Source organism: Harpia harpyja, chromosome 19 (genome assembly GCF_026419915.1).
Source record: "Harpia harpyja isolate bHarHar1 chromosome 19, bHarHar1 primary haplotype, whole genome shotgun sequence".
Taxonomy (NCBI): domain Eukaryota; kingdom Metazoa; phylum Chordata; class Aves; order Accipitriformes; family Accipitridae; genus Harpia; species Harpia harpyja.
The window spans coordinates 9515654-9537817 of NC_068958.1; the positions used below are offsets into that span (position 1 = coordinate 9515654).

The 22164-nt window shown below is 44.5% G+C and overlaps 1 protein-coding gene across 1 annotated transcript in view; it reads right to left on the reverse strand.

Annotated features, from left to right (window-relative positions):
- The window catches only part of PAPPA (pappalysin 1), a 183458-nt gene that overhangs the window by 54540 nt on the left and 106754 nt on the right, over nt 1-22164 (reverse strand). The window contains exons 11-12 of the mRNA XM_052815534.1: nt 3890-4003; nt 3345-3480 (exon numbers count right to left, since the gene is read on the reverse strand). Of these exons, the coding sequence (XP_052671494.1) occupies nt 3345-3480; nt 3890-4003 (250 nt within the window). The remainder of the gene's footprint in view (nt 1-3344; nt 3481-3889; nt 4004-22164) is intronic.

Consider the following 22164-nt stretch of genomic DNA (forward strand, 5'->3'; position numbering starts at 1 on the left):
CCAGACAGCTGAAGAAAGGCTGCCATTCTCTCCACAAGCACAGCAGACTCTCAGAGCAGTTTCTTTAGACCACAGCTACATTTCTATTGTGCTCTGTTAAATCAGGAGCAACCATCACGGAGGAAGCGGAGTCGCACTATTGTAAAACTGGTCCGAGAGGACAGTTGGAACCTTTATACCGCACATCAAATGGTGCCAGCAGGCTGGGTGGCTTTGTGCACCGTGAGCAGTGCACCACTGGCTTGTTCGTAGCTGTGCATGTCATTAGCACTCAATGTAAAACTTTTTTGCATGAGTTCTACACCAAATGTGCCCAGTCTTGATTTTTTTGGATGGTTTTCAGCCCCAGGGTATCTTGCTCTCTGCTAAAAAAGGCCAAGATGGTCCTGGAGAGAGAAACGAGGGTGATGGACCCACTGAGGATTTTACAGGTGATTTCATTTGAGCAGAAAATAATTGTGTCTTGGGAAAATAAAAGTGTCTCAAGAGGTCAAGGTGCACAGAAGCACCAGAGAGGTGACAAGGAGACTTCTTAATACCTTTTCTTCAGCAGAGAAGGCACTCAGTGATAGTTGGGAAGAAATTTCCACCTTTGAGTAGAGGCAACCTGAATTCAAATGGGCCAAATCCATCTCAGGGGTAACTCAAAGGACAGACAGCTGTCGGCTGGCCTCAAAATTCATTAATTGGGATTCACAGCCTGATGGCTGCCTGCAAAGCCCTGCCTCCACAGCTCCGTGGCATCGTTCCGAGGATCAGCTTGGCTCCAGCTCCATTTGCTTCACTGGAGCTCCCCCAGCAATGGCTTTGGCCCAGGCCCCTTGGCTACCCTGATACACTTACAAATTTGAAAATAAAATAAATTCTATTTGCATGTTTAACTGGCTCAGGGATTTCTATTATTATTATTTTTTTCCAGCTCAGGTTTCTTGACTCAAAAGGGAAGGAATAAAAAAGTTTTCATTTTTGTCCTTAGAAAGTGATTTCCTGTGAATTAAGACAGACTTCTGACCACTCTCTTTAAACATCTATCTCCCACCCTCTACTTTAAAAAAATCTTCCTGTAATAAAAAAAAAAAAAAAAGAAATAAAAAAGCAAACCTCTTTTTGTTTTGGTCTTTACCTGACCCTGAAATAACCTCCCTGTCTACTTGCCTCCCACAGGTCTTTTGATATCAGCTCCTTGTGGAACGGTGCACGTTTCTCACTTACAAACAGGTGCAGTTAATACTCAAAATCCCGGGTTCCCAAATTCCTTGGAAGTTTCTGCCTTCTCTGATGGAAAGCCAAGAAAGACCTTATGGTATGAGGCTGTTTATTCACTTCAATTTCATTCCTCGCACTCAGGTGGTGTCCACAACAAAACAGACCCTCAGAGCTGTGCTGCAGTTTCTGGTGCTTTTGGACCCCGACAAGGTAAACGGGGGCTGAATAGGTCAGGTTCATTTAACTAACCTGCCTTCATTACCAAAAAACCACTCAAGATAGTGCAGGTGCCCATGACAGGGGAGTTAGAGCTGTCTCTATGCTTGCCCCTGTTTCTGTAGCTCTGTAGCCACCTATTCAATGTTCAACAGCTCTTGCAAAGTACCCAGCAGCCGAACCCTAGTGTCTACAACGGCTCTGAACTAACAGTGCTGAGGTGTTTGGCATCCCGACCTCTCCATCTCCTGTTGAGACTCAGAAGAAGCTTCTCATTATTTTCTGGGATTTCACACAGTAAAAACTTGTTCTGATCAAGGTGGGAAACTGCACTTCTGGTTAGACTGCATTTTGCTCATGGGACTGTCTTTAGCCCACTGAGGACTGATTAAGTCTTAAATTATTGCTACTTCCTTTTGGACGTACTTTTAGTTTGCCACTAACTTCTGCTTAAGGCTGGCTGACCATCTGCAGCCAATCCTGCACCCAGTGCATGCCAAAGTTTGCATCTCAGCTGCAGTTTCTAGCTTGCCACAGTGATAATTCAAACACATCAAATACAATAACCAGGAAAAGGACTTAATGCCGCACCCAGAACTCAGACAAAACAGTGATTGGGACCTCTGCCAGAGTGAGTGAGAACTACTGGGTAGTCTACCTATACCTCTCCTCTGCTCCAGGCCAGCCTCTTCTGAAAAGGTCAGAGGGGCTTTTCCATGATCTCCAGGCATCAGTCTGAGCCATGCCAAACTCATGTTGCAACTTCATTGAGGATTTCAAAACCTAACCCTCAGTTTCCTCTTTGCTCCTCTTTCTTGTTCTCTTTCTCTCACAATCTGTCTGTCTGTCTCCATAAAATGTTGCATTAAGTATTTGTTGGCATGCTTGTGTCTCCATCATTTATTTCTCAGGGGGAAAGAGCTATGTGCCACTGTTTTGTGAAAGGAGGAGGATAAAACTAATCCAGGGCTCTGGCAAACTGGGAGCTATCCTGACTCAACCTGCACAACTTGCTATGAATTTTGGTTTGTTCTCAGACAACAGACACCACACATACTTTCTTTCTTTTCTTCTACACCCCACCAGATCATATATTGCCCTGGATAGTCATCCAACACCTGCCACTTGTGTGTAGTGTGTCCCTTCTCCTTCTCATCACTAGTAGGAAGTTCATTTGAGTTTCAGCTTGTCAAAATTCCAAAGTTAGGGTAAAACAGAAAGCTGGGGAAGGGGGTTATGTTTCCTTAAAAACTGCTCTTGGGATGACATGGCCAGCTTTCTTCCCAGTAGAAAAAAGGGCAGGGGACAGCTGGAAAGGGATTATGCAAGTCCTACCCTGACATGGAGTTGGGAGCTAAGGTAAGCTCTGTCCTGGAGCTTAAACGCAGCCAGAATCAGTTCACCAGACACAACTTTCCCAGGTTCAGGGACCTGTGCCGAGGGTAGCAACAAAAATGGTCTATCCTGGCACTTCAGAACAACTAGCAGGTCCACAGCCTCTATCAGGCACATCTGCTTGAGGCCATGCAAGCAGCCCGCAAGGGCCCTGGTGTTAGACCTTCATCAAACCTGAAATACTTTGCATGAAAAATTGTGGCCATTAAATAGCTGTGGAAACCTCCCTGCAAGCAGGACTAGAGATCCGACCAACTACACCTTGCGAAGCAGAAGTGTTTGTTTTAATGACTAAAGAGGAACTAATAACTTCTGAACACATAGTGAACAGGTAAGGAGAAATGTCTGTATCAAATGATGCATCATTTTCAACAAACTCTAATGAAACTCAGGTCTTGGAGCATTAAGCAAGCACTTTTTTTTGTCTGATCCTGGAAAAACTGAGCAGGAGTATCGGTCAGTTTGTGAATGGGGGTACCAACAGATTAAACAAGCAATAAAGAGGGAGTTTAATAAAATAGTCTTACCAAGATCGTGGCTTTGCTCTTTGGTGTCAAACAGCTGCACACCGATGGTCTCCTGCTTCTGATCCAGGTAATAGGTCCCATCAGTAACTAAGTGAACTAGGACTGCCGCAGCTACCATAGGCTGGGAAAAATAAGCCTGGGAAAACAAAAGCCCCACAAAGGCTGAGGTGGAGAACTGTGGTGGGCTTTAAAAAAACCCAAGAGTCAGTCCAGGACTTTTAAAATAACAATTCCCATCCCAGGTCACACGGAAGTCTTTTCTTCCAACCTCTTCTACACAAACTAGATAAACTTGAGTCAAACAGCCCTGCAGCTGGAGGCTGTAACCTCTCAGAAATTCAACAGCCTTGTCACAGGAGGGGACTTTACCACTGACTCTCTAGACAGTGCTCAGAGGCTTTGTTTTGCTATTTTGCACTAAACATACTTCAAAGAAAGAGGCAGCTTGTCCCGGGGAAGGCTGTCCCATGAAATTTTGCCTGTTGGGAGAAACTTTGTGCAGGCAGGCAAAGAGGAGAATTCTGAATGACGTGTGCACTTCCTACCTTCAGCCAGAAAATGGTCTGTGTCATGTGGGAGTACTGGAAGTTGGCTGTGCAGGGATACCAGGCATACTGAGAGACACCATCATTCAAGTCAATCACCTTAGTTCGACACATCTGCGGGAGAAAAAAGAAACACCAAAAGATACGTAGATGACAGTAAAGGACTATGACTATTTAAAGTGTGGGGGGGGAAAGTCCAGGTGCACTGCTAGAATAAAATAATACACAATATTAATGTTTCTAAATACCATGAGATTATTCAAAAGTTAAGTTTCCAGGTCTTCCACCTCAATAAGAAAAATTGAAACATGAAAAGCAGCTAAAGACTCACAGCAGCTGGATGGCAGCCAACAGTTTCCCCTTAATTTGGTACGAGGTCTTTGGCAGCATTCAGAACAACTTTGCTTCCACCCAAATGGACCACGACTCTTCCCACTAGAGTCCAAGTGACGATCACCTCTGAAAGTACCAACTCACAGCACAGACAGCCTGCAGATGCTCAAGCAATGTCCTATTTAAACCTGCATGTTACTGTAACTCCAGGGAAGCCACAGATGGCCATGTAAACTTGGAAGCAAGTGTAGCCAGGAAAGGCCTGCCCCTACAACCCAATTTAAGCAAACTAGTTTCTTGTTTTGTTAACTAGTTTCTGTAAGTGGAATCACCTTCTTCCTATACCTACAGCACTTTCCATGGCAGGCAGCAGTGGTATTATGAGTGAACTGATCTTTCCAATAAAGAACAACTACATGAATCCCAAGTGCTGGCACGGATGAAAAGCTCAAAGAAGAAAATACCTGAATTTAAGTACCAGAGAGCCTTGCAGTGCCATCAGCGTGTAAGATGTGAAAATGAAGCTGCAAGAAATGGTAGGATTTACCCTGAAACCACACTGCTCAGTGAAGCTGCTTCAAAAAAGAAACATGCATGACCATAGCCTTCATTCCCCCAACAAACATGAGAAAGAAAATGCCCACCACGCAAAAGGCTACAACTGCATTAGAAAGATGCTTCCAGCTGAGGCTCTCGGAGCGCCTGAAGGGTACCTGTTAAGATTCACAACACTTTGGTGAACTCAGTGACTGTCATTACCAAAGTCATGGGGATAGAGGGAATTCCTTGTGCTCACACAGTATAGTGACAATGGAGCTACAAATGTAGCCCAAGAGGCCAAACCATCTCCAGCAGCTGTGCCAGCCACAGGAGAGCCTAGGACTGGTCACGCAGACCACCTGCGCTAGGTGCAAACTGGAGCTCTGTACTCTTGGGGACAGTATTAGATTTCTTTCCAAGACCAGAGCCTGAACTGAGCAATCAGGTGGTGATGTGCTGTCAGTAAAGCTGTTCCCATAAGCAATTTCCCTGATTATTAAAACAAAAAGAAAACCCTGAAGTGAAACAAGAGAATTAAGAGAGATTTTTAACCATTCAAAATCCTATGCCCACTCGGTAATTCTGCATGGGACTGCCCTCTTGGTCTTGGCAGGAAAAGTCCAGGCAATGCAAAGAGAGCCTGGGATGCCTGGGAATGAGAAACCAGATTGGCTAAAAGTGAGGTAATCACCTCTATAATCTGAGTGCCTCAAGATCCAGCACAGAGGAATCTATGGGCAAAACATAAATCAGCTTTAATGGGCTGGAAGAAGATTTTTAGTTTATTTATTTTTTAAAACAACTGGGACCAAGCTTCATTGAGGCTAGCCAGTGGATAGTGTTACATTTTACAACAGAGCAAGGCTTTACATAAACTATCTTTGGCATTTGAAATCCAGGCCAGCAATTCGACATGTACCATTTCGCAATTCTCCCTTCTTGCATTTTCAGCAGCCTGTCTCTTGTTGGGAGCATGGTTTTTATTTTAATACCTCTCCAGCTAGGGAATTTATCTTACCCACATCTGCAATTTATATGGTCAGAGAGCTCTTTGACATGAACAAAGGTCTCATTACTTTTATATGATTTTGTTCTTATATCTCCTCCTGCTCTATTGGTCCAAAAAGGTGGTTGAAAGAAACAAAAGTACTGACGTTTGGTGCATTTTAAGTGCCACTTAATGGATGAATGAAAACCTGTATTAAGAAATCACCCAGACCTTCACCAAAAGTTTGAATCAAACCCAAAATAAACCCCTGCTGAGATGGGTTGGAAATCTCTGATAACTTTTAAATGCCTTGTTTGATTTGTGTGTGTGTATGAACTCCAGCTCTTTCTGCTTCTGCCTGAGAATATTAGCAAAAATCTTAACATTGCATAAAGAGCCTGTGTTTGAGACACGTGGAACTGAGGTGTGCAGACTCGGTAGACTGCTCTGGTTTGAACAGGTTAGATAAGCTTCCTCCTGCTGAGGCTGATCCATCGCTACTCAGACAAGTGTTTCAAAGTGATACTAGGGTAAAAAGTTCTTTTAGCAGAAGAGTATAATTGAAAAGTGTGGGAAAAGTCTAACAGACATGACATTAGGAGTGGCTAGAAGAGCCTCTTCTACACTAGCTGCTATCCAGTAAACTTAGCTAATAGCAAGAAAGTTCTTTAAGATTTTGTAATAACAATCGGACTGGATAAACAGTCCCCATCACCTACGAACTCCACCATCTCAACAGGCTCTAACGCGCTTGGTAAATACATCCCCTTTCCAATTCTACCCTGTTATTGAGTGTCACACCACAACTGCCAAGTCTGAGAACCATTTGGTGGGAGAATCTTTCACACCTCTGCTTTTAAGGCATCCCTAGAAGATGGCAGCAGCGCGAAGGCACTTATTACTGCAGTACCACCACTTTTAAGCTAAAAGTTCAATGGCCTGGAAGACACAGCATCATCTCTCCTCATGGCTACAAATTCATAGGAATTCATGCTTATGAGAAATAATTTATTTCCTAACATCCTCTGGTTTGCTACAATGATGCAAAACAGCAGCTAAAGCACCTGACAGCTGTGGAGGGAAGAAGGGATAGATGTATTTTTCATTTCAGGGTGTTACCAAACACTAAAGTATTTGCTTTGAAGAATGACAGCATCATGCAGGACTGAAAACTTCGCTCCCAGGGGCTTATCCAGGTTCTCAGACCCACACAGCAACTGGGATCCACAGGAGCTTCGTATCTGCTCCAAAGTATTTGGGGACTATTTGTGTCTACTTACTGGAAGTCCATGTCATACCCCTCCCTAGGAAGCTGCTTTCAATTAAAAGAGCTGATGTCTGTTCCTCTCAGAGGTTCTAATCCAGCTCGTCTCCCACCCACACATTTTGTACACAAACATCGAGAGACAGAATGAACAAGGCCAGAGAGCACTGTGGGATCTTCCCACAAGAGGGAATGCCTGGAGGATTCCCTTTGACTGATTTATACAACCTCTTGTCAATCACAGGGACAACATGTTCTTCAAACCGCCTCTCCTGTTTTCCTTCTCTTACTCAAGGGGACCGAGGAATGTGTCAGCAGAAAGAAAAGTGATATATCGGGAGCGCTTAGTTCATTGCCACATCTAAAACGCATTTACTATTGCAATCAACTCCATTTCCTCATAACGTTTTCCTTCAAAGTAATATGGGAAAATTTGCTGAAGAGCAAATTTTGGAAGGCACCCTTGTGAATGATTCCCAGCCATCCCATGACTTCAGGCAATGTTAAGTTGTGTTGATGGGCTCCTCTTGCAGACAAACTACAGGTTAAGGATCACTGACCCTGTGGACTGGGCACTGGACTAGGTCTCAACCTGACTGTGCCCAGTGCCTGGCCCCGTTACAACCTTCTGGGCAGCACTTGGCTTCTCCAGGCCTGAGGCCCCCATCTGTAAGACGAGGATGATATTTCCCCATGTCACACGGGTATCTTGAGGGTAAAAGCCATCAGCCACAAAAAGGTGCTCAGATGTTACAAAGAGAAGGGACAAACAAGCACATACACGTGTGAAGGACATAGCTCCCCACAGGAGTGAGTTAAACACAAACAGATGCCATCCCACTCTGTCCTTCCCATCAAGCAAGCACAGCCAGACACCACAGGCTTTGCATACACTGGTGGTTCTCATCTCTCACATTGTAACATCAAAATGATTCTAAATGCAGACAGGCAAAGCTGCTATTTAAACTAGGATGCTGCCCTACTCAGCCATGGCATACGGCTGACACCGCGGTTGGAGTGGACGTGCCTGTCTGCATGCCCACGGGCGGCTCTAAACAGAGCAAATCTCCAGTGCGCAGATCTGTCTGCTCCCAAAATCCCATCTGTTGTCCCATGGTGGGGCTTCCTCCAGACCATTCTTCAAGCTAAGAATGGCTGTGAAGGGCCATCGCGAGCACTTGTCCCTCAGGCAGCAGGGAGCAACCTCCTTCTGGAGAAGGGTGGAAGGGGTTATCATGCCCCAAACGTGAGGCTGCTGCCTCTCCCTCCCTCCTTTCTACTGGGGACTGTGCTGCTGCCACTTCTGCACCGAGACAGACAATGCTGCGGGTTTCTGGGATGAAACGGGCTATACCCTGTCCCATTTGCAAAACAGCAACCAGAGAACAAGGAGGAACAGGATCTATTGGTAAAACCCACGGTACCACCTATTTGTGGAGCACGCAACATCCTGAGTGAGGCTGTACGAGTGCACGGAAATACTCATGGACTGATATGAAATCCATGAAGGCACAAACAGGACATATTCTGTTGTTTGAAGATCCAGCTAAAGAACAGATTTCAACCACAGTAATGAAACCTCATTAATCTACAATTTTTAGCCGACTGCTCTGCAGAATGTTGTTTATATTTAACTCAACACGTGCCAGAGAATCCCAACCATGACATAAGCAGCATTTTAACACATCCCTTACAGATGAAAACTTTCTCTCTCCATTGCCAGACATGGGGGCTGGCAGTCACCCAGACCTTTTATTCTTAAATATGTTATTGTTCTCGCAGACCTAAGGTTAATCTTACCCAAGGATGAGGAACTATGGTGCAGTTGCTAAATATCAGAAAGGTTCCTGCTTGTTTATTGCCCAATATTATAAGGCAGCTTGACTGCCACATGGACACCACCCAGTTTGCCGACTGCAGCACAGACCTCCAATCTGTTCTGAAAGCTGTTGCACTGTTCCTCTCATTTAGGCTGGGAATTGGGTTGGAGTTACAGCAAAAATGAAATTGCCCACATTAGTGAGCACTGAACCATTAAAAAGGCCACCATTTGGTTCCAAGAAACACCTCAAAAATCAGCTAATTTCTATGAACATTTCAAACCTCAGGAGCCCACAGAGCTCAGATGGAAACTGTACACACAGGCTTACTCAAGGGACATCAGAAATTTTGCTTTGGGTTTTCATCTAGGTTCTGGTCAGAAATGTTTTAAGACTAGTCTCTTTATTAGTGTTCTGGATTTCTCCCGTCACAAGATTTGAGTCAACAGTTGTCTGCCCAACTATGAAAGTCAGCACTGGGTCATTTCAGGTTGGCCTCTAAGACTTCAGGAAAGCATTCAAAGTTACTTTTTCCAAACTGGGACATATATTAAATTTTTATGTACAAAAACAATGAGTTTAAAATACCCTGTTGTTGTAAAAAATAAAATAAAAAACCTTTCAATAGCTTATAAGCTTTCAATAGCCTTCTTACCTTCTAGTCTGCTACTTTTTCCTCAGCAGCAACTTTCCCTTACCTCTGATGCTCATGAACTCCAGCTTCTACTCCAAACCTCTCCTTGTCCTCTGTGTCTGGTAACACGGTTTTACTAAGTTTCATGCTCTTTGTCTGCTTTTGCCTGTTTTCATTGGGGTACTTAAAGGTCTGATGGCAAAAGATGAAAAACTGCAGCATGTCCTGCTCCAGGACGAAGGCATGCAGGCAGGTGATCAACAGAAAAGCTTTATCAACTGGAAGCTGATAAAACTCCTGGGGTAACACACTGATGCTATATTACTCCCAGATTCAGTTGGCTCAGAAGTAAGAGGAAATCTCATCTGTCAATTTTACCCGTGTAATGAAGAACAGGATTTGGCTGTGGGATTGGGAAGCAGATTACGTCTCCTGCAGGACGAAATAAAGCTCCATTGCCAGTTGCTACGTCCAGTCTCAGCACAGCCACTTGCCCTTTGAATCTAGAGCAGCCGATAGCGTCTGGACCTTGCAGACTTAGTATTCAGTTAGCACGCTACTACAGCTTTCTTAGCACAGAGCCCCAGTTTTCAACTGAAGGTTTGGCTGGATTTTTTAGTAATTGGAAAGTGACCTTTATGTGTACGAAAACACTGCAGCTGATATGACATGGCATCAATAGTTCGTTTGCAGTGTGACACAATGATAGATTCCTCTACTTTACCATAAAAATGACAGTGTTCATTTCTAAAGGGAAATTTCCCTGGGTAGAGTTTTGGATGCTAACACAGGACTGTGATTCAGAAATGAGTGGGAGATGCAAGGGCTATTTTGTTTCGTCATAGAAGTTGGTTTAGTTTCAGGAAAGCAAATAGGAGCTACAGGGATTTCCATTAGACAATGGGCCAGATTGCATATGTATTCAATGTGTTATTAACTTTAGCTTTCTCAAAAAATGCAGTTATTGCACTTCCAAAGAGTCTGTATGAACAATATATTTCAATTTTTAAATCATGCAGACCTGCATTCTTTGAGCTTTCCTTTGAATTTCTGTTATCTCCAGATTCAAAGCAAACTTCATTTAAAACCGGTGAGTTCAAATCAAAATCATATAAAACCATAAACTTCACATGGTATACCTGAAAAAACTGTAAATCAGTTGTGACTGGCCCTATCCCAAACCCACATGAGCTTTGACATCCAGCCAGGTGTAATCAAAATATCTAGGATGCTAGCTGGACCTGTGGAAAAAAACAATATGGAGTTTTGATTTTACAACAAAACCCTAACCAGATGCTTTTTGCATGGTACAAAGGATCATCCCAAAGACATCAGTTAAGCCAGAGCCAGAAACTACAGAAAAAGAGTGAGAAAAAGAAGAAATAATTGTGCTAATGGGATTTAATAATCAACTCAACTTTTACATAAGCCCACAAGTAAACACCAGCATTTGGAGCTCATGGGTGCAATTTGTACTTGCCCCTGCTTCTTTTGTCATTCGGTAATGCACACTGAAAGGATGCGAAAGTGATAGCTCCAAGGACACAGCAATGCAGAATATAGTCTCATATGAAGCACATGAAAGCGTAACTGAGCAATTTGCCATGTGCTCTCGTTTATTCACATCAGACGTTTGTTGTTTCTTCAACACAGCAGTAGGACATAAAGATGCTGCTCTCAAACAACAGCATCCTCCACCCCAGCACTGCTGGGATCTCACCTAGGAGGCATAATTCTTAGAATTAGCCCTGAATTGCATTCTGCTGTTGCGTTCAAATTCACAAATACATCTACCAGTAGAAATAGCAGCCAAATGCAACCCGCTAGACAGACAGCATAAAGGAACAGCACCCGAACAAGACCTTATACCTTTAGTTTTGCAAACATCAGCCTCATTAAAGCTAAAAGACATTTTCAATCTGCAGCAAAAGCTCCTGTCTACAACTTCCACACTGCTGCTCACAAAAGTGTGAAGGCATTATAGACTGATAAGTGCTTTAACAGACTGTATATCCATCCACTGGAGAGCAAGGTTAAACAAATACAGTAGCCAGAACATTATTGTTGGCTGCACACTCGGGTTCCCGAACTGCCTGTCTCTAACTTGAACCAGCTAGGTCCACTACAGCAAAACTTGCATATAACTGCGGGCCAAGGCTGGCTGTGGGGGTGCTGCAGCAAAGGAAAACAATCCCATCCCATAAGCTTTTACCATGATGAGTAGAGCAAAAGATTTTCTTTTTTTTTTCCCCTTTGACTGGAGCATTTCATTTGGGAGCAGCTGGCATCAGAAAATCAAACTGTCAAAGGCAGAATGTGCACCACGCTACAGGAGGATCTTAAATATATTTTTATTATTATATTAGTGGATCCAACTCACTGGATTCATTGTAGTTTTGCTGGTTTGGCACTCCTGCAAGGCAAAGCAGGATTGGGCTTGTTACAATCCACTTGGTAACATCCCCTCCTTCCTTCCCAAAGCTGGTCCTATACATTTGCTTGGCTGAAGAAAGCTCACAGCTTGTTAGAGAAAGCCCAAAAGCAACAACAACAAATCCCTAAAGAACTTCAGCTTGATGAGGAGTTCTCCATCACAATAATACTGGCTGAGGTGGACAGAGATGCTTAGAAGCACTTGGGCAACATTTCTGATAGGAAGAGAGACAAATAGGAAAAAAAATTAAGCCACATCTTTTTCAGCTATCAAGGAGGAAAGAAACACAATGTTTTTGTTTCCAGCACGGTAGGAGTAGACCCTAAATGTCCCCAAACCTAACCCCATCTCCCCTGAACTGCCCCAAGTGCACATGGGGCACAGGGGCAGCTTCCAAGAGATGTGAGACAATGCAGGTGCTACCACGAGCTCTGAAGATTGCTCGCTAAGCTTCGCCTGTGGCTGAAGCAAACAGCCGTGCAGTGGTTAATGTCAGCTCTGACCACATGATCACATTCAGGAAAGGTCAAAAGAGTGATTTTTCATTTAAAAACATCTGTGTGTTTAAAGAACAAAACTTTCTCATGTGCAGAAAACCAGGGGTTTCCAGCGCTTTTATTTCCAGAGTTAAAGTCATGCTTTTCAGCTTTGTTTAGGGTTATAGACCATGTAAACATGCTGTGTAAACCACACGCAATCCTCATCACACAGCGTTTCCACATGCAAGGATAATTGGGGGTGCAAATCTCTCTCTCCCTGGCTCCTTCTCCCTCTCCAAGCTGCCCAGCTTCCCACACCGCACTCCCAGCGAGCCAGCCAGACACCCAGTTGTTGTCCTCCCCTATATGAAGACGTACACATGCCTCTAATCCTAAGGGTATAAGTCTGCTCTGGGCTGTCAACAGGCCTTAATTGGATACATCCAGGGAGATGATACATTGGGAAGAGGCCCTGAATCTACACTGCGAAAAGGGAAGGCTGTGGTGGGGCTCCCAGGGAGTGCGGCAGAGCGGGCGCAGAGGAGAGCTACCATGTGCCATCCTGGGGAGCTGACTACAGTTACACCTCAGCAGGCAAAGCCTTTTGGTTTCCCATCCAACTAGTCAGCTCTACGTCAGCGTGCATTAGTTAAGATTAAACCCTGTAGCTTGTTTTTCTTGATACCTGAAGGCACAGCTCGTGGTATGCAAATCAGAAGGTTCCCCCTTGCTTCACCGGGCTTTTCCCACTGAAACTGCAGAGTAACGAAACCACCACCGTGCAAGCAAATTCCTCTGAATGAGTTGGATCATCCAGGGAGAGTCCATAGAGCAGCAGCCAGCTGCTTCCTCCAGCCCGTGCACACCTCCACCCAAGCAAAGGTTTGTCTGCAGGTCTCTGGAGCAGCCTGTCACTTCCCTCTAACCTCAGAACAGCCCTGGTTGCTCTAATAAACCTCAAACTCCAACAAATTAAGTCAAAAGACTCCTTGGAGCATTTCATCCTTGATGTCCCAGGCTAGTAGGGGAGTTCACAGAAACTCCCAGCTGCTCTCAAAAGTTACTGGAGGGATTAAAGTACGAGCATCGTCTGTGAGAGGAAGCTCACGGTTCCTTCAGCCTCACTGCCTCCCACGAGCAGGCTCCGGGAGGATGGACTGGGAACACGGGATGGAGGAACTCACAATGGCCAAGGCTTGGCCTTTTCCACCAGAAACAACCACTGGGAAACAGTTAAATTTCCATACAGTGAGGCTTTCCTTTTCCAGCAGGTAAGGGTCACAGCGTAAACGCAGTGCAGTGCACCAGGAACAGATCTGCTCTGCTATAAGGGCAGATTTTTCAAAGGTATTTGGATGAAGAAAGGTGAAAAGAAGGTTATCTCTACCCTGTGCTTCAGCTTCCCCTCTCTGAAAAGAGACTTGTCTTCGAGAGCGATGATGCAAGGGTTCATTACCAAAAATTGGGAAAATAAGATCCACTGCCCAAAACGCTAAGCATAAGGATTTTGGCCCAGTGACCAAAATGGCTAAGCAGAACTTGATGTTCTCCTGAAATGAGGGCTTCTCCCAGTGAGTAGGTACATGCACAGACAGGTAATAGCACTGATCATGCAAATAACCATTTCCTGGCCTGCATTACAGTTTGCAGCCAGACCCTTAGGCTACGGTAGAAACCCAGGCCCAGGGCAGGCTCCTGCTGATAGCAGGGGGAGCTGGGGCCACTTACCAGATGAGTGAATCATGTCTTCTTATCAGATTCACCACTGAAATGACCTCAGAGGAAACAGTGTTCCTCCAACTCTACAGGCAGTATTTCCAAAAATGAGCATGAATTTGGGGTTCCTCAACAGTTACAGCTCCAACTAAGGCAGCATGATTCAGGAGAGATTTAGAGCAGCTCAAAAGTTTATCAAAATGGTTGCCAGTTTTGTTTTTTTTCTTTTTAAAGCAGATACTTATTTGCAGGTGGGGACAGAGGCACTGACTCGAGAGACCTTCAGGACAGTGCTGGGTAAGCACCATCCTCCAAAAACCATGCCTTTTAGAGACATCTCAAGATGAACACCCTAAAATTCACTGGCATTCAAAATACGAGGTCTCTTATGACAATGTGGGCTAAAATGCCTACAGTACTCCGAACAAGTAGTGCAGACAATCCTTCATTTAAAAGAAAAAATAAATTATCCGCTCCTGGCATGAGAAAGTTTACTTTCAGGCTTAAAGAAATGATCGTGTGGTTTTGGGGATGGCATTCCGTTCTGCTGAAGAATAGCACCCTGCCTGCCTGTATATCTGTGGCTTTGTAGCTACATTACAATCCTGGAGAGCTCTGTTTACATATTTTACATGTTTTCTTGTGCAGAACATGAAACCAAATTACATAGTAAAGCCCATTATGGCTTCGCTCTTGCACCCTTTTCCATCCCCTCCTTCCGATCACTTGTTTTAATTCTATCCAAAATAATCGACTGGGTATATTTAACTGCACTTGATTGACTGGCAATGCTTCAGACAGGTTTTATTTGCTGTTGCACAGGGAAATCATGCAAAAGCTGGTGAAGCTACATGCCAGGGGGGTAGGGAGAAGACGGCCAGGGCGGGGGTGGGATGAGAAATACCGAGAACCCTTCATGCATGAACAAAGCAGACGTGTCGATGCATTTATACAAAATCATTCTGCTCTGAATGGAGAGGGACCCAAGACAAACAACCCGGATGGGATGCAGGAGAGCTATCCCACGCTTACGGCTGGACATGCTCTGCATCTAAAGGCTTGTGAGCAGCAACAGCAGACGGAGAGACTGGCAGGTTGAGGGGCAAGGGCCGAGGAGGGGGGTCTCCTTTCAGAAGAGTGCATGCTAACGAGCAGCGCTGCTGTCATGGGGTCTGGCTTTCCAGCTTGCTGATGCTGGGGGGGTCCAATCTGTTTCCTATTACCACATGTAATCTGGGTGGGTGGCTGGGTGTACGGCAGATATGATCATAAAATGCTAAGTTACTTCCTAAAGAAGCACATAATCATTATTATTATCCAAGACAATATTCCTTTCTTGCCTTTCTTCTTGCTTCTAGCAACAACAAATGGCATGGAATTCTGCTCTCATTTTGTTAGTGGTAACTGTCTGCTGGTCCTAGGAAGATGGGACCAATTTCCGGCACCTGAGGATTTTTGGTTTGACCTTCATCTCTGAAAAGGTCATACTGAACCTCTCTGAGAGTACTGATGGCTGCTTTGCTCTCTGCATCATCCTTTGTTTCTTTTATCTATTTTCTCTACAGTACACAAAGGGAACACAGTGTACCAGCCCCTGGTACTCACTGTTCCGTTTCCCTTAGATGACTTGCATATGTGCTCTTGAAAAATTATTCTAAAAACTAAGGGGGGAGGGGAGGGGAAAGAAAAAAATATCCCTTGAGTGTTTGGCAAAATTGCTTGGAATCTCCTCTGACATCTCATTGTGTTCTCTCTGTCCTCCCCTTACACAAATCAGCCAGAGGCTACGACATCAGCCATGGGGTCTGCTAGTTTACTACTGCCAGGAGCAGAGGAGCACTGGAAGACGTGGGGATGGAGGAGTGAGAGGGAGGGAATCACTGTCTGTCCTAGTAGGGAGCAGGCAGCCAGGTGATGGGCAGCATCCCCAATTCTCCAGCCAGCTCTGGATTGACTTTAAGGGGAATGCTCTTTCTCAGCCATCTCTCTGCAACCGAGTCTTGTTCAAGGCAGCCTACCTAGAAATCCCATTTGTCATTTTATTTTGCTTCCGAGACCTCCCCAAAACACTGAGATCATTCCTGAGCAGGAGCCATGGCACTGATGTTAGCACACATCTTTGTAGCATCCCTCACCTTGGTGTGGACCCTTCACATGGATCACCTCCTCCAACAAGGCAAAGCACCAATGCAAATGTGAGAATAAGGACCAGTGGAGTTCCTTTGGCAGAAAGGTTGCAAAATCCAGTCTTCCCAGCAAGACAGGTGGGAAACAAGGTTTCTAGACATTAAAGCAAGGAGTTGGTGGGACAGTTTTCCCATCCTCTTGTACTTGGAATAGACAGCCAAACTGTGCTTGGATAAAGACTGATTAATTCACAAACGGGATGGTGTGAGGTGGCTGACAGAGCTAAAATGCAGATTTAATGTCCCCAAACCCTTCCAGGGTTTGTCTCTGCTCCCAGACAGTGACTCTCAGCAGACCCTGAACAGTTTGCTTTTTATCCAAGATATGAGTATTTCCCTTTCAAGATGTCCTGAACTTCCTAGTCCTGGGGAGATCTAGGCTCAATAACGCCCAGTGCCTGCAACATCTCTGAAGGATATTGAGGTTTAATCCTCAAACAGTAGCTTTACCTTTCTATGCTCTGGTTTCCACCTCTATTAAATGAAACAGAAAGCAAGAAGTGTGGCTCTGATAAGGCTTAATTAATCCCTGTATATTGAAAAAATATGAAAAATATCATCACTTGAGCCAAAGAGGGAGCATTCCAGCCTGAATTTGCCTGATGGTCAGGGCCAGGCTCGTGATGCAACTCTCCAGCCTTCAGGCAAAAGACCAAATTGGCTGGTTTGTAGTATCCAGGGGAAGGCTGAAATAAAGACGAAGTTTTGGACCCCCTTGAACTAAGTTTAGACTTGGAGACTCTGTAACCTAAGCTGAAGCCGTTTGGTGGATCAGCCAGTACTGGAAATGAGCTCAGATACATACAGCAAACCTACATTCCTCTTGCGACAGCCTGTGCACAGTGTCCAGTTCATCTTTTTCCAGAACTGGTCTCTGATCACTCATGGTTCCCCCATTAATGTTTTTTCTTACTGGGATTCTGCCCTCATCCTCCAGAGATTAGCGGTTCAAAGCCTGGCTCGGCTATAAATAACAAAGACATTTGCAAAGCAAATCAACTTATTAAAAATAGGGATTTTTTTATCCCTCCAACCACAACAAAACTCTTACCGTTGAAGAGCGACAGTACTTGGCTGTGAATTGGGAAGTTCAAAAAGGGCCACTTGCAGAGCCGACAGACAGACACCCTCCCTCTTCTCAGCAAGATCACCCCAAAGGAAAGGAATGGCTTCTCCATTAAAAGTTGCAGGTTTCCTCTCTTCCCACTCCTGTTCAAGATTACTCTATTTGTTGGCTTTGCTGGATCTTTGGGGAATTATCTTTAGCATTATATTTATTAGACAGAATAAAACTGCGTGGCAGAGAACTTCATCATCTTTCTCTTCAATTTTCATAATGGTATTTTCTTACCACTCTTGGAGCACTTGCTCTACCATGTTATTTCTTCTAGTATTCAGAATATTTTTGTGCTCCTGTCCTCTCTTTTTGTGGGCAATTTCAGACATACTGCAATTCTAGACATCTTTCTGCTGCTGGTGGAAGAATAGGTTTGTTACAGTGAGTCTGGATGAGTGCAATTGTGGGAACTGTAATAGGGGCAGGAGGGGGCCTCTGTTTGTGGGAAGGATGTAATAAGAATCCTCTTCCACAACTTCTTACTCCGTAGCAGCCCCTGTGGGGTACCCAGAGGAGAACAGGGTGTGTTCATCAGTCCGGGAACGAAAACGAATCCCAGGATCTGTCTGTGCCCAGCAGCCTCGGGAAAGAGTCCGCTTTCAGTTAACTGTGCCTGAGCTGTGTGGCTTTTTCCATACAGGGGAAAACCAAGCTCAAACAATGGCATAGGGAGAAAAAAAATATTTTTTATATATATATATATGGTTACTTGGTCTAAACAACTTTTGCACAACTGGGAGGAAATGCAATGAAAGACTTCAGTTACTGGGGGACTGGCCCTCTAAATCACCAATGCACACAGCAACTTCCAAGTCTGGAGCACACATTGCTGTGACAGCAGTAAAAAGTTCACCAATAAGCCACCTAAAGATCCATTAGTCCCTTCTTATAATTGTCTATTATAAAGGCCCAAAGGGAAACCGCAGATGAATCAGTTCTCCAAAAGCAGGAGTGCCACCAGCAAGAGGAAAGGAGAAATGGTATCTCCAGCCTCCTGTGGTTGGTCTGCACCCACCTGCCTCTGTTCCGCTTGCCCAAGCCATGGAGCAACCCTCCTGAAACAGGCCTGTCAGAGGCTTCCTCCAAAGGCACATCTGTATAGAAAAGACACTTTAGCAAAATAACCAAATCCTTCCTGCTGCTCCAGAAAGAGAGACTAACATATAAGTTAATGCACTCACCCAGCGTGAACTGTGGCAAAACAAAATTGGTGTGCAATGAGAGCATGGAGATTGAGTTGACTAAGGTCATTGCAAGACCCTGGTTTCTTGAACCCTACAGGAGAGCCAACCTTTTACAGTGACCTAATCCACACTGCATGTTCCTACTTAACACTCCTCACCGATGCAGCTTCACCAGTGACGATACAACGGGGATTGTCTGGGTAGACCACGAGTCGGCTTTTTAAATTCATGTCTTGTCAAGCCCCGGTGTGCTTAACTTGGTGTCAGGAGACCAAGTCCTACCCTCTCCTGCTGGTAACAAGGAGGTTGACCCTAACTTGGTATAAACCAGTCAGGGAAATAAGTCCCTGGGGACTTCCAATACAGAAAAAATTGCAGCTATTCACAAAACAGATCAGCCGAAGCACCCTTTGTCTGACTGTTTATGCCTACTGGATCTGTCCTTCAACTAGTATAAATCTGCCCAGTGCTACTGCCTTTTTGTCGTCTTTGCCAGCATACACCAGCTGATGACTTAATGCTAGCATCAATAATCTTTAGCACAAGAAAGGCCCTGAGAAATAAACAGCACTGTAGAAAACCCCACATAACCAGTACATCAACACTGATAATATTTCACACACAGTGGATGGCAAGGCAGGCTGTTTACAAACTCACAGCAAGAGCGGTAAGGAAAAGAGCAGCCCAAGAGTATGCAAAGCCCTTATTGCTGAATTCCTCCTGCAGTCGACAACAGGTACTGAGCAGCGTCTGCTTCAAGATCTGCGGAGGACACCAGATTAGAAATCAAACTGTAAAAATACCCTGCATTGGTGCTCGCATTTCTGTGCTGGTGCAATGTTGCTGACTGGTCCTCTTTGGCTCTAAATATGATGCTGTCAGTACTGAGAATATTTCTTAATCAGCACTGAAGAGTGGCTGCCAGCAAAGTAGAAGTGGCTGTCTATCAGTCTTGCTTCTGCAGAAAGAGTGGTTGTTTAAAGGAGGGGGCTGTTTGACCTTTGCATTTTTCAAATGTGTATCTCTTCGCCAAGACTGTGTCATTCTTTGTAAGCATTTTGTTGTTCAAAACAAATCTTATACTGTGAACTTTTTTTTCCCTCCCGTAGTATGTTGCCATTCAGCAGCCTCATACTTACAAGTAAGGAACCAGCATGTAATATCCATCTCAAAATAATAAGCAAGTGCAGGCACCCTACTTCTAAGGAACAACCAACTCTGCAGAAGCAGGCAATGTCGTAGGTGAACTGAGCAAACAGGTGTGGGGTGGTCAGTTCGCAGAAGCAACTCTACAATAATAAGAAAGCGTTCTCCGGCTTGTGCTCATAAACAATCCTTCAACAGTAAAAAATTGCGTGCAGGCAAATATTGCTGAGAAATACCACAATAACAAGCCGACCTGCGATGCCTACTCCTCAGAAACAGCCTAGGCAAAACTATGACAGTCATGCAGAGAAACGGGTGTTGAGATGTCTAAGGATGAGAAACATTTTAAATCATGAAGGACATGCTTAAAATGCTTTAAAGCACCTTGAGAACGCTGGAGCAATTATGAGAAACGAAGATGGCTAACAAACAGGCAGCTTATGTATTCTGTATATTGCTGTGCACTGCACTCAAACATATCTTTCATAGCATTCCTGATGAGAAGCCAACACAAATGCCACTCTGATTAATCAGGAAACTACCCAGCAACAACACGAAAAGTTTGCACAACACCAGCAAGCACACAACCTACTCTGAAAGATATCTGGGTGAGGAAAGGTGCTCCTTTCATCAATACAAAAAACCCCTAAGGCTCAATGCTTGTGCAGATAATGAAGCCAAACATGTTTACACACCAGTGATCATTACATGCAGTGATTAGAGGAGATCTCAGGTTAATTTTCATCTCCGCTAGGTAACAGACTGATGACCTGCTGCCCCACCTAACCTCTCCGGAGTGACAAGTCAGGTGCTTTAACAAGCCAACAAGACTGTCTTGTTCCTGGGGAAAACAAAGACTTTCTCAACATATATGATTAAAAAGGTCAATGAACCCCATGCACTCAAACTGGTGTAATAGGACCAGCTGAGCTAAAGCAAAAATTCCTTTTGCTGGAAGTAAATAGCACACTGTTATCTCCCCAGGGGCCAGGCAATAACAGGAGGCATGTTCCCATTCACTCTGCCAGTGTGTGATATGCTAGTGCTCTGCCTATAAATACAATGCTTTTTTTGCCCCCCTTTTTTTTTTCACAAGGCTGTGACAACTTCATCTCATCTGGGTACAACAAACACGCCCGAGTTGTGGCTACACAGCAGGGCTTTCTGTTGTGTGTGTGCACGGTGGTGTTTTTTCCACCACAGGACCATATGCTATCTACTGCATGGTGTGGCTGCGTTTCTACCAGTGCATTAGGAGAAAATCAGGGCAGCTCTCTGTAGCGGCTGCACGGGGACAGAGTACTTGGGGACATGCACATAAAGCAGCACCTGAACTGGCGACAGCGGGCTTTGGACTGTACTACAGCATAGGGAGCTCAAACGAGAAAGAAGTTATGAAGGCACTGGTAGGGGTCCAGAGGAAAGTTCCTTTTACAGTGTGAAATAATAAATGAGACCATGACAAAAAGGCAATACTGGGCTCGGGATTCTGTCTTGGTACTATGCCAGCTAAGCACGCTTTGTGCATTTAAAACTGACCTGGTCATTAATTTGTTACAGACTTGTGCAATGTGAACAAGGCCAAGTCTCTTGGATAAAGATGTTTTCTCTTGCAAGCCAACTGGAAATGCTTAGCATTTACTATTCACGGAGAAATCAGCTTGTCATATCTGTGACACGGCATTCTCTGCATTGCCCACTCAAGACACCTCCCAGATAATTAGAATGTAAGAACAACTTTGCTGCGTCAAACCAAAAGTCCACCTAATCCACTGCTCTATCTCTAGCAAGGGATGATGGTGGATGCTGAAGGAGGAATATATGAAGCAGCTCTCATCTACGATGATCCTTTCCCTGCAGTATCCTCTAAAAAAATCAACAATAAGCAGTGTGAGCTTTCCTGAGTCAGGTTGCATCTGGACTGTTGCATCTGCATTGTGTACAGCTCTGTTTTCCAGGCATTTATCTAATGTCTTTTTGAACTCATTTGGATCTAATTCTCTCAGGGAGACAAAAGGTAAAGTTATGGTAACTGGAGCTATTTATGTTACAAAGGAGACATGTAAGAAGGGGGTTAAAGCTAATGAATGGCTTTGGGAATGGATGGGACCTTTCTCAGAATAGAACAATAGGGTGCTTTTATGAAACCGGGAGACAGAAAACACAAAACTATTAAAAAAGAAAGAACGCTCTTTTGTATTACTCGGCATTAGCCTTCAGAACTCATCGCTGCAAGATAGTACCCTGTGCTAGCTGCAGAGAGCCTGCCTAGTCTTTTAGGTGATGATAGTTAGTCGAGGTGACTCCTACACCTCCTATTGAATCAAGCAGGTCACAACTTCAGCCAGCTTTTACTTGCATGATTGGAACTGAATTTCAACTCATCACTACTAATCCGGCTCAGAAAAGGGGAAACTGCTGTCAGGGGCCTTCC